Genomic DNA, 13,241 nt, shown 5'->3' on the forward strand with positions numbered 1-13,241 from the left:
CTGAACCTTCCCCTCTGAGAAGGGGTTCGCCTGGGGACACAGATGGAGACAAGGAAAGGGTCTCCTGGAAGGGGGGGGTGTGGGCGCCCCTGTCCTGAGCTTCTGACACCATGCTCCCCCTCACACCGGCCCTTAAGGGGGTTTTCTTGTCCTCCCCTCGGAAGCCCCTCCTCCCTCTGGCAAGTGCCTGCCAGGCACCTGCCGGCCAGGTGATGGCACCTCATCCGTGTGGGGTGAGGGGGTGCCGTCACAGGACCCTGGGACTCCTGCTTTGGGGTCAAGGTCAAACAAAATCAAACAAAATGACCTCTGAGGCTCCTGTCAGCCCTGAGACTCTAGGAGCCTTTACCTAGTTACTTCTTGGTTAGTTCTTAATGAATAACAAACCGAACATGACAGTGACAGGCAAGCTAATGAAATAAATGAGGCCAGTCTGTTAACTACACCCGGGGAGCACGCGATCGGGATGGGAGAGTCGGGCGTGCCCACACACTAGCTCCACTCGGTTTTCACAGCACGGTGGCAGGAAATCGGCGTGATGTCCCCGGGAGTTAACCAGTGTTCTCTCGGAGACCCCGGCAGACCCAAGTCTCAGCTCTCTCGAGTTCTTTCCTCTCCGCAGCTCGGGCTCAGGATCGCTGGCGCCCCGTGCCCCGAACGCAACAGTTTTACCCCGGTGGCTGCTTCCTGTGAGCCCAGAATAGAAGATGCCATCTGTCGCGTTTGGGATGTCATATGTCCACCGATGACTCACACATAGTTGGACCACCGAGAGGAAGGCGGGCGGGTGCCATCAGCCTATTTCAAAGCACAGCTCAGCAGAACATGGAGACGGCATGTCAGGCAGGGGGCTGTCCCGCGGGGGTTCTCCGCAGCCTGCCCTCTGTCCACAGGCGGGGAGCACAGAGGGTCCTCTTCGGCCCCGGAGGGCTTACCCTTCATCGGCAGCATCGAGTGGCCATCAGGACAGAGCGTGTCTGGAATGCGCTGTCTTGGGGGCGCTGTTTGTGCAGGACGGGGGGTGGCCCTCCACCGGCGGGGCCGAGGGGGTGGCGTCCGGGGGGCTGCCGCTGTCCAGGGGCCGGCCCCCCGCCGGGCCGCTGCGGCCACACACCAGGCGCTTTTCGTCCAGCAGGGACAGGTGGTATTCACATAGGTCGATCAGCGAGGCCACCTGCTCGTGGAGCGGCAGCGTCTTGAACTTCCTCTGAGCCAGGTAGAAGAAAGCCTCCACGAAGGCCTGCAAGCACATTCCTGCGGACAGAGAGACCAGAGTTAAGGGGGGGGGGGGGCAGGGGTTGTGTGCCAAAGGGGCCCACACGCTGCCCGGGGAAGGCGCCGCTCCAGCCACCAGGCTCCTTGCTCACCACCATTTCCGTCCCGGGAACTTTAGTTTCTGGGTTAAACTCCCAGAGGGCCTGCCTTGTGCCAGGCACCAGCTGGGCGTTCACGACCATCTGCGGAGTCGACCCCTTCATCAGTCATGTGGGGGAGGCTCAGTTAGCACTGGTTTACAGACGAGGAAACTGAGTCTCAGAGAAGCAGAGCCTGCTGGGCAAAGTCACACGGGTAGGAGGTGGCAGAGCTCATATGCAGCCTGGCCCAAGGCCTCATCCCTCTGTGCCACCATAAAACATTTGAGTCAAAACCCAGCCCCTGACGTCGATAACAACGGGGAAAGTTTGCTCCTCAGAGACCCCTGACGGCGATGCCCTACATGTCGATAGAGGTGTTGGTTACGTGGGTGTGGGGGCCTGTAAAACACTGTGCCTGAAGGTTTGTGCGTTTTGCTGTATGCAGATTTTACTTCTCTCTACCCCTTCTTTCTCCCCGAAATGATATTCTAGAAGGTCATGGCAGTCCCCACTATGTCCCTGAAACGTTCTTCCCTTACGTTGCCTCATAAATTCCTACTCATCGTTGGGATCGGAGCTCAAAATCCCCCGCTCAGGAAAAGCTTCCCTGATCCCCAGATCAGACGCGGCCGCTGGGACGGGCTTCTAGCCCTTTCCTTTGCAGCCGATGGCGGCCTGTTCGGTGTTTATTTGTGTGGTTCTCCCAACAGCCTCTCTCTTCCCGGCTGAGTTGGGACCTCCAGCTCACCTCTGCTCCCCCAGGGCCAGATGCCCAGTGCTCAATATACAACGCTGAATACGTGAGTGAATGAATGGATGAATGAACAAATGGGTTAGTGCTAGGTACTTCACAGACATCGCCACTAATCCTCACAACACCTTTTTGAGATCAGTGTTATTATGCCCCGCTTTGCAGATGAGGAAACCAACATTCAGAGAGGCTGAGTAACCTCCCTAAGGTCACGCAGCCAGAGAATAGTGGCCTGGAAATTCAAACTCTGGCTCCCAATTCTTTTTTTTTTTTAAGTTTATGTATTTTTAAGGTTTTTTAAATGTTTATTTATCTTTGAGAGAGACAGAGAGAGAGAGTGCGAGCAGGGGAGGGGCAGAGAGAGAGAGAAGGAGAGAATCAGAAGCAGGCTCCAGGCTCTGAGCTGTCAGCACAGAGCTCGATGCAGGGCTGTAACTCATGATCGCGACCTGAGCCGAAGTCGGAAGCTCAACCGACTGAGCCGCCCAGGTGCCCCTGACTCCCAATTCTTTTAATAAGTGGTACCACAAAGTTCTGAGTCTTTCCAATGTCCAAGCAAAACTGAACCCCATGACCCAAAGTCAGGGGATTGCCTGGACTCCTCGGGGAAGGTGACGCTCAGGCTGGACGGAACGCCACAGGCATTTTAGAGGAGGCTGGCTTTGCCTCTGCTAATCCATACCTTCCCAGTGGCCTTGCTCCCCTGCTTCTGTCCTCAGGCAGAAGCCTGGCCTGGAGGCTTAAATACTGGATTATAGATGGACCCTGGGATCTGAGAGCTCTTCTTGTGTTGGGAACTTGAGCCGAGCAAAGTTGTTTCTTTGTCTCCATCCGAATCCATCCAAGCTTTTTTGCTCAGCTTTTCTTGGCTCCAGATGCTCTCTCCAGGGCTCTGTTTGGCCCTGACAGGAGGAGCTGATAAAGGGAACAGGGACCCTGGCGCAAAACCTTCTTAATACAAACAGAGGTCTCGTGCAGAGAGACACAGGGAAAAGGGAGCTTCCGTCTGAATCGAGAGACAGGGTTTTCCTAATCACCGACAAGGGGCCAGGGCTCTCCCAGAGTGTGAGCGTGGATGCATGCGTGTGCACCTGTGTGCATTTGTGCATGCGTGCACGTGCGTCTGTCACAGTCAGCGGGAGGGTCAGACCCAAGCAGGGTGCAAGGGGCCGGGATCCAAAGCCAGAGAAACCCAATGCAGTCAGTCCCAGCCTCCCATTCCAGAACTGTGTGATCTCGACAGTGCTACTCAAAGTGTGGACGGCAGATGGGTGCCGAGTCCGGGAACTGTGTGTCCCCGGTCTCTGACAAGATAAGGAGCCTGGGCCAGAATATAAATCACCCTCCTCATCAATCACATTGTTTAGTTCAGCTGGCAGTATTTTGTAGCAAGTCTTTCTCTACAAAGGAAGCGGCACTGGTTTACATTTTGGCTCAAAGCCTCTTGTCCAGGACTGTACAGAACGGTTCGTGGATTGCAACTTTGAGCCGCCCTGGTCTACACACCCCTTCCCCGCTTTAATGCACATGACACTGTGGTGCCTGGATGGCTCAGTCAGTGGAGCATTTGACTTGGGCTCAGGTCACGATCTCACGATTCGTGGGTTCAAGCCCCACACTGGGCTTTGCGCTGACAGCACGGAGCCTGCTTCGGATTCTCTCTCTCTCCCTCTCTCTCTGCCCCTCCCCTGCTCGTGCTTTCTCTCTCTCTCTCAAAAATAAGTAAACATTAAAAAACAAATTTACCATGCATGATCTTGTCAAAATGCAGATTCCGGGGTGGGGCCTGAGACACCGCATTCCCAACACGCTTCCTGGTGGTGCCCGCGTGGCTGCTCTCTGGAGCTCAGTCTGAGTAGCAAGCACTGAATGCATTTTACTCAACGAATATTAGTTTCTTTCCCTTAATTAAACTAATAAGGCTACGACTGAAGCAGTAATGCACAGAAAAAATATAAAGGACCTTTTTTGGGCGGCGAAAAATATGACTAAATCATCTGGAAAGGAGACCTTCTAAAATGAGAAAGGAAACATCCTATGTTATACTGGGTTTTGTTTTTGTTTGTCTACATGTCCTGATTTTCTCGAGTAAACACATACCTTATTTTATTTATTTATTTTTTTGTGGAATCTAAAAACAAAACAAAATGAATAAACAAACAAAAAGCAGAATGAGACCTATAGATACATAAAATAAGCTGATGACTGCCAGAGGCGGTGGGGTGGACAAAATGGGTAGGAGGGGAGAGGGCAACACAGGCTTCCCATTGTGGAATGAATAAGTCACGGACCCAATTTTAAAACGTGCAATGGAAAATTCTAGGAGGTGGAAAGAGGCGAGGCAGGGGTAGCTGCTTTTCACTGTGAACCTTTTGCTACCACTTGAATTTGAGGTTATGTGCATGTATCACTTTGAAGAAAACACAATGCCACCTTCCTGAATACACCTTCTGCTTTGATACAGTTTATATACATGCAAGGAAGATAGAAGCAGAGTGAGGAGTAAGGGACATTACTGACTCTTGCAGGAACCAGGCTTGCTGTGCGGGGTGCTCTGACCCCACTACGACTCTCATTGTGCCTGTGAGAAAACAGAGGCCCAGAGAGACCAAATAACTTGAGCTCGGGTTACATGCCGATAAGGGCAGCAGGGCTGGGATGGATTTGAACCGGCCTCATGCACTGCAGGTCCTGAATCTCATTCCTGGAATAAGGAATGGGCAAAATGGGTAGGGCTTTGATGGGCAGAGATGAGCCGGAAGGGGTGGGCTGGGCCGAGAATAGGGAGGAGGGAGGAGGAGGTGGGGCGTGTGGCCCCAGTGACGGCCCCGGGCACCTGCCGCAGGACAGGTGGGGAAGGGGCAGCTGGACTAGACCGGAGAGGACTGGAAGGCCAGGGGACATGAGCCGGGAGCCACGGAAGGGGTCCGAGGAGAGAGAGCCGAGATCCAGTGGCGGAGTCCCATGCCTCGTACAGCCTGAGCACATTCTCCGGTCAGGGGATTCCTGTTTTGTACAGTGGAGTGTGTTTGTTGGTTTTATTCCTCGAATGCAACCCTTGAGGTGGGTGGAGGCTCAGAGCCCTGCCCTGATAGACCTCCCTCACCAGAAGGGACTCATCTAAGGGACTCTTGTCTCTTCATACCCAGCCGAGCACCATCCCTCCCCGGGATCCAAAAGCCTGGTCTAGCAACTTCCTTTTACAGAAGAGGGGAGTGGAATCGAGGCCCAGCATAAGCAGGACTAGGACCCCAGGTCTCCAGACCTCAAACTGCACTACCATCACCAGCACCAAAATAAGAAAGCAAGCCAGACACTTCTCAGGCCAGGGACAGGGGAGAAGGGCTGTCTACACGGGCTGAGAGCCCCACTGAGTATGTCTGAGAGAGCCTGAAGGCCAGTGAGGGTTGGGAAGAAGGACACCCCACACTGCACACCATGCACATGTGGGTCGCAGGTCCCCACAATGGCCGCCTTGAGGGGCTGAGTGTCTTGCTCCTCATTTTATCAATTGGCCCAGGAAATGGCGGCCGGACTCAGCTCGATATTTGCTGAGCTGCAGAGAATCGAGCCTTTGTAGGGTTCTGAGGGACTAGGGGTGGGGGGAGGAAGAAAACAGGAGGAGGAAATGCACTTAAGATAGTCCAAGTGGCCTTCCCGGGGTAGGGCTGCTGGGGTTACCACCTGGCTGGACTCCCCTGCCCTTTCCAGATCCTCACTGACAGTCCACATGTTCCCTCTGGGGCTTTCTCCTTCTTTCCTTTATTTTCTTTCATTCATTCATTCTTTTGGAGAGAGAGAAAGAGAGAGAGCGCGCGCGCTCAAGATTGGGGGAGGGACAGAGAGAGAGGGAGACACAGAATCCCAAGCAGGCTCCAGGCTCCGAGCTGTCAGCACAGAGCCTGATGAGGGGCTCGAATTCAGGAACCGCGAGATCATTGCCTGAGCCGAAGTCAGACGCTTAACCAATTGAGCCACCCAGGCGCCCCTCTCCCTCTTTCTTTTTTTTTTTAAATTTTTTTTTAACGTTTATTTATTTTTGAGACAGAGAGAGACAGAGCATGAACAGGGGAGGGGCAGAGAGAGAGGGAGACACAGAATCTGAAACAGGCTCCAGGCTCTGAGCGGTCAGCACAGAGCCCGATGCAGGGCTCGAACTCACGGACCGTGAGATCATGACCTGAGCCGAAGTTGGACACTTAACCGACCGAACCACCCAGGCGCCCCTCTCCCTCTTTCTTACATACAGTGAGAAGGCCAACAGAAAGCAAAGGCAAGCTCATGAATGTCCGCTTTCTAGAACCTAAGCATCCTTGACAACTGACCTTCAAACCACTCTTTGTCTACAGAAGATGTGTTTTCACTCGTAATAACAACATGCACAAAACTTTGTAGTTACTGTGCTTAAAATGGTATCGTAAACATTTTTGTATGTTGCTGTATAGCCTTCATAACATTATTTTAATAGTGGCAGAATATTCCATCAAATCTTACTTTGTATATCATTTCGCCATATCCCCCACTGTTGAACACCGAGGCTAGTTACATTTCCTTCACTATTAATGAGAACATAAGCACAATCATAAGCACTTGGCACATCACTGTTTTTATTTCTGATGCATTTATTGTTTTGCAATAAAACCCTAGGAATCTGGGGTGGGGGGCATTAAATGTTAAGTCTGGTTTTGGTAGTTAATTTCATGTTAAAAATACTTAAGCCTTACAGAGTCCTCAAATGGACAAAGCACGTGAATGGGTAGTTCACATACATTAGCAAGGAAGAGACAAAACCTGCCATTGAAGCCTACTGCTCACCCATTAGCAAAAACGTAAAACAACGCTACCGGTGAGTTGATGGTGAAATTGCTAGGGACTTTTGACAAGCAACTCGGCAAAAGTTTTTAGAGCCACGCGAGTATTTCAAAATATTTCTTCCAAAGGAAAACAAAAAGCACACAATGGTATTCACCAGCAACTTACAGCACCGTGTAGGGGCGGGGGAGGGACTTATAGGGTATTTTTGTATCTTTCTTTCTATTTTTCTGTATTTTCCAAGTAAGATAATGCATGTTCATTGTTGATAATAATTAGAAAAAATATATATATATATATAATCTTAAAAATACCCCAACCCAGCCTCTAAGGTCTGGAGGTCTAGGACGCTACACTTGGCCCATCCCCAGGTAGAGCTAATGGCCCTTCGTTGGGATTGCCCCTTGTTTCCTCCTATATATTGGGACAAATCCATGGGTACGTGGCTGTCTCCCCAGTGGGACTGTGTGCTCCTGGAGGCGGGGACATTGCCCCAATCTTCTCTGCATCTTCAGTGCCCAGCACAGCCTGGCACACAGCAGGCACCAATAAAGAGCCATTTAATCCCCTTGAATGGGCTGCGACCTTTTCAGCGATCTTGTGACGCAGGTGTTATTGTTGCCACTTTACAGCTGAGGCCAGCAACGTAAGCCAAGGGGCACAGGGAAAGACGACCTCTGAGAACACTTCTCTTAGATGCCGTGCAGACTCATGAGACCAAGATGGTCCAGACCGGAGGCTCTAGAAGTCTAGAGTCCCCTGAAGGGCTCGTGCAAACACAGACTTCGGGTCCCTCCCCCGGAGCTCCGGGCTCGGAAGCTCTGAGAAGTTGCACTCCTACCACGTGCTCAGGTGCCTCTGAGGCTGCTGGTCCAGGGACCCCACTTTGAGAACCCATCCCTTCCTCCCCATCCTCCTCCTCACTGCTGAGTCCAGTCTGTCCACACTCCACCCTGAACACTCAACTGCAAAACGCGGCCTATTTGCAAAAGGACCTGCCCCCGAGCTTTGAGAAGCTGGATTTTGGGCTAAGAAGGTCTGCCTTTTAAGACGTTCTGAGGGAGTTATTTTTAAAATCTCAAACGATGGAGCCAAAAAGCCATGACATCGTTCCAGCTTTGCATTTAGTCCTCTCTCGGTTTCCTTGGTTTCCGAGAAACCGCACATCCCCCGTCTCTCCCGGCACCATCCCTTGACCGCTAAGTGGGGCAGAGCTCCGTTGCCCTCGCCAAGGCCCTGCCCTTGTCTAGCTGTGCTGAGGAAGATGAGGCTGGAAAGGTTCACAGGCCACGCCACGGAGGGCCCTGTGGACCATGATCAGACTTTGGGTTCTATGCCGAGGAAGACGGGAGGCCACCGGGGAGATGGGAAGTGACGTGATCAGGGTGGCTGCTGTGTTGAGACCAGGGAGACGGGGCACATGTGAAAGGACAGCAAGGAGGTCCCGAGGGGCTACTGCCCCAGTCCAAGCAAAGGCTGTGGGTGGCTTGGACCAGAGCGGTAGTGACAGAGGCAATGAGGGTGATAAGATTCCAGACAGAGTCTGAGGGCAGTGCAACAGGTCCGAGAGCTGCTGCTGGGTTGGACGTGGATGTTAAGGGCAAGTCAAGAGCCCTCGTGAAGGAGGACCTCTAACACCAGGGGAGGACTGGCCTTCCCCTCAAGGACCATGGTTTTTAAACGTTTTATGCATAAAATAACCTGGGGACCTTGCCAGAAATGCAGGCTCCTGTTCCCGTCTCCCGGAGATTCTGTGTGTTGGCCATGAGGCCCCTGGAGTTGTACCGCAGGGCTGGGGACTCTGCACCCACGGGTGATCGGGAAACTTTGGAACCAACGCTCCGTCTTGGCCATCTCCTTAAAGGCTCTCGAGGAGGCAGGGAAGTAAAGAGGTTAAGAAGCCTAGTGCTGGGCTGGCCCTGCTGGGGGCAATCATGAACCATGGGGGATGCCCAGAACAAACGTCCTCCTCCGGAACCCCACTGCCCACCCCTCCTCCCCTCACCGTCTTTGTCCGCTGCGGATGCCAGGACAAAAACACCATGGCCTGGGGGGAAGGGTCGGGGCTTAAACAACAGAACTTTACTTTCTCACCGTTCTGGAGGTAGAAAGTCCAAGATGAGGCTGCCAGCAGGTTTCGGTTCTGGTGAGGGCTCTCTTCCTGGCCTGCATATGGCTGCCTTCTAGCTGTGTCCTCATGTGGCACAGACACTGAACCAGCTCTCTGGGGTCTCTTCTTACAAGGACACCAGTCTCTCCGGATCGGGGCCCCAGCCTTATGGCCTCATTTTAACTGTTACTTCCTTAGAGGCCCCATCTCCTAATACAGTCACATTGGGGGTTGGGGTTTTAACAATTCCATAGCATCCCAACTTCTCGGTTCTGTTTATGGCTCATCCAGCAGCCGGACACACTCTCCTACCGCCACCCAAGTCTTTGAGATCACCTGAGCCGTTGAGGAGAAATAGAAGAAATCCTCCCCCGCCCTTTCCGGCTCCTCCACCAGCTGCCTGAAAAACCCTCACAGCTCAAACTTGGAGTTGGAGGCATCTCTTTGGTAACATTGCTTTAGCGACCTGTCACCGTAAATGTAATGAAAATAAACCATAATAGTTAATAATTATAGAGCCCTCGTTACGTGCCAGGCCCTGATCTAAAGGCTTCGTGTGCATTAACTTAAATCCCACAGAAGCCCTTCAAAGCAGGTGTCAATATCAGTTCCGTTTTACACAGAGACTTGCCAAAGTCACACAGCTGGAAGGGGGCAGATCACAAGAACCATTCTCGAAACTTCTTTACTCTGTGGCTGCTTCCAGGGCCTTCAAAGAGATGGCCAAGTCGGAGCCTTACGTCGGGGTCGGGTCGTTTAGAAGGAGGAAATGAAGGAACAATGCCCGCCTGGCCCCGGGGGAGGGACGGGCCCCATCCATCTCTGCTGGCTGTCGGCAAGGATGTGTGGATCTGCCAGTCTCTGCAAACAGGCATCCTCCACCTGCCTCCCATGTCTGAAGATAAGCCGTGGAGCGTTTTCCCCAACTTTATTTTGGTTTGACGGATGTCACTGGAGAAAGCAGCCTTTGCAACATTCTGGATGTGGCCATACACACGTCTCCCACCCGAGACTGCCACCTGCTTACTGGGGTGCAGCCCCTGACAGACCATGGCCTCATTCTGTCGGTCAGTGGGCGAGGGTGGGCCCACGGGCTCCTTCTGGCCTCAAAAGTCCCGTCACCCCCAACCCTGGGGAGGGGTCCTTGCACACAGGACATAATGAATGCACTGGGGGCTGCCCTCCAATGACCCCATCATCTACCCTGGGGCTCCAGGATGGAAACAGCAAGAATGCCTCGCCAGCTTACGAGGCATATCCGTTTTCTCCTCTGGTTCTCAGGGTGATCTTCAGAAGGAGACGCTGTCGCTGAGGAGTGCAGACCCAGAGAGGCCAGGTGGCCTGCGAGGGGGACCAGACAGCATTGTACCCATGCCTACCTGACGTCCAAACCTCGTTGTTTCTCCTGCGTGACGATCTTCTTAACATCTGACATTTATGTATTATTTTACAGTTTACAGAACACATTTGCATAGATGATATAATTAAATCCAAATCATTGTTGACAGCCAGGCATATTATCCCAGACTGAATAGGAGACATTTTTTTTTTCCTCTCGAAAATACCTGAGCTTCCTTGCTATAATTCTATTCCAAGGTGCTGGTGTGCTGGGCTAGGCCGGCTACATGCCAGCTCCTTCCGTCTCCCCATGATTTAAATCTTTCTTATTACCCACCTAGAATAGATGTTTCCGTCTCCTAGTGAAATTCCAAACGTGTAAGTATACACGCTTTCTGGCTGGACATGTTGGTGGGAAATAAAGCTGAACGATCTTGACTGGAATTAGCTGAATGATTCCTATCTGCGCGGTGGAATGTTCCCCGCAAGGGTTGTCTGTGAAGCCTACACCAACTCCAAGGTGGTTAATCACCGGAAGCGTTCCCCACATCCTTAGGGCGCCTTGAAGCCTGGCTCCTGTTTGCTGCGGCACAATCCCTCCAGACATTAGTGCGGTCGCTCCGGGCCAGGGCTGGGGTCCCAAAGGACCGGAGCATCTCCCATGAGGCGGCATTGGGCTCATGGGACAGTGACGGGGGGTCAGATGCACTGGTCGGGGTCCAGCTCTGCCGTGGCCTCGCGGCCTCGTCCTCAGCAAGGGGTTTCCCCTCGGCGGGTCTCCGTTTCTGCATCTGTAAAGTGGGGACGTCACATCTTCCCCAAGTGGCTTTTACACGGCACCACCCAGAGCAAGCCCAACACAGTGCTTGATAACCTGAAGCCTCCAGTGACCTCCCCACCCAAGGTTTCTGCGCCGTCACCACACTTTCCTAGCGTGCCATCGTGACATTGGCTTCATTTTCTTCTTTTATGGCGGGGAGCTGACTGCTTGTCTCCACACTAGACTATCATGAGGCCAGGGCATCTTCGCCCCCATCCCCAGCGACCGTGAGCAGGTGCTCAGCAGTTGTTTGTGGAGTAAATGAGCAGACTGGCTGGGATTACAGACAGGAAAAATCGTGCAGTTGGTCAGGAGACCGGGGTTCTCGGAAGGGCGGCTGTCCCTGAGTACAGCGGGGCTTTGAACCAGTCACCTCCCCTCTCCAGGCCTCAGTTTCCCCTTCGGTAAAATGAGCGGCAAACTGGGCGATTTCTTGGGACTCCGGGAGCATTGGGAGGGATGATGGCTTCTGAATGTTTAAAAAAAAAAATGGTAGCGACAAAAATCACAAGCTGCACGTATTGGGGGCGTTCTGCCCACCAGGAGTCACACTGTGCGTTTTCCCTGCCCGTTCACGTAATCTGGTCGCAGCCCTGAGCGGTCCCACCACCCGCCCAAAGTCGCACCGTTGGACAGTGGCCATGCCGGGGTTCCCACCACTGCTCTGCACTGCCTCTCCCCAAACCAGATGGAGACCTCCAGAAGGCGCATCCTTTCAGGGAAGAGAGAGCCTCCCTCCTGCCACTGCCCACCCAGCTCAAGAACAGAATGGGACACACCCAGTCGTTGTATTTCTGCGTTACAGCAGCAACAGGCCACTATCAGCTTTGTCCTTGTCTGGACGGAAAAATTAGTAAGTGTCAGGAAGGAACCAAAGATAGACCTTGCAGAAAAACCATTATCACCAGGAGCCCGGGACACCCAAATAACGAACACAACCAAAGATGCAAGCAGGACTTCCATCATTTCGTTAGGCACAGGGCACACGGCGCAAAGTGGCCCAAGGTCCCACCGCAGACCCGTCCGGCGTCACCCGACTCCACCACGGGCAGACACAAGTTCCTGAGTCGCTGGCTGGGAAGATGGGCTATAGGACTGGTCACCGCTTCCTGCAACTTGAGACATTTCTCCTGGGATTAATGGCTCCCGCAGAACCTTCCGAGGCTCAACACATTCCGCAGCAAGTGGTCAAAACCTCTGGCTTGGAAAGGATTTCAGAGATAACGAAATCCAGGCCCTCACAGGACACTAACACTCAAAAGGGTAAGAATTAATCTGAGTGGTGCTCAATATGTACCAGGCCCTGCGGCCAGCTCTTGAGGGGCACCTCTCATTTCACCCTCAAAACGAAAGTCTGGGGGATAGATGCCTTTATAACCCTTTGGCTGTTTACCAGCAAAACTGCCTTTGTCTTGGGTTTTGTTTGTTATCTGGGCGCTGCAGGCTTCTGGGGTGCACAGAAGCACAGACATTCAGGCAGGGTCCAGTGGCCTGGGGGTGGGGTGGGGATTCAAACCCGGGCTGTGAATCTGTCCTCTTGGCACTCTGCGCCCCGCATCAGGCTTACTTAGAGAGGCAGGGAGGGGGCCACAAGTTACCTTAGCGCAACTGCTGTTAGCACCGTCTATCCGACTGAAGCTCCCCTGTGAGATTCTGAGCCACGGTTGTCCTCCTGGCATTGCTGACAACAGGCATCTGACCCCCACTTGGTCGTCTCCAGCGGCAGGGTGCTCATCACCTCCCCAGGAGACCCTTTCTCACCGTGTGCCCCAGCTCTCTGCCTCCATCGGAGCTCAACTGAGCAAAGCCCTGCACGGGTGTCCCTTTCCACGGCGCAAATCTAACTCTTCTTCCCCACGATGGCCTGGCTCTAGAGGGTTTGTATGCCAGGAGCCGGGGCGATTCGATTCAAGTCCACAAACACTGGCCAACAGCCACCAAGTGGATACACAGGTGTGCGAGCCCTCCTCTGCCAGAGCGGAGAGGAAAGTGTGTGTGTGTGTGTGTGTGCACGCGTGCGCTCACGCTCTGGGGAGGGGACAGGGTCAGAACGCA

The 13,241-nt window shown here is 53.2% G+C and overlaps 1 protein-coding gene across 2 annotated transcripts in view; it reads right to left on the reverse strand.

Annotated features, from left to right (window-relative positions):
• Positions 1 to 399: 399 nt before the first annotated feature.
• Positions 400 to 13,241, reverse strand: part of TTLL11 (tubulin tyrosine ligase like 11) — a 238,318-nt gene continuing 225,476 nt past the window's right edge. For both annotated transcript variants that reach the window (XM_047068962.1, XM_047068967.1), the window contains one exon: positions 400 to 1,254. In XM_047068962.1, coding sequence (XP_046924918.1) covers positions 962 to 1,254 — 293 coding nt within the window. In that variant the 3' untranslated portion in view covers positions 400 to 961. The remainder of the gene's footprint in view (positions 1,255 to 13,241) is intronic.

Source organism: Lynx rufus, unplaced genomic scaffold (genome assembly GCF_022079265.1).
Source record: "Lynx rufus isolate CCGP_SWC_20201006 ecotype Redwood Valley unplaced genomic scaffold, mLynRuf1.p SCAF_10, whole genome shotgun sequence".
In the NCBI taxonomy this organism is placed as follows: Eukaryota; Metazoa; Chordata; class Mammalia; order Carnivora; family Felidae; genus Lynx; species Lynx rufus.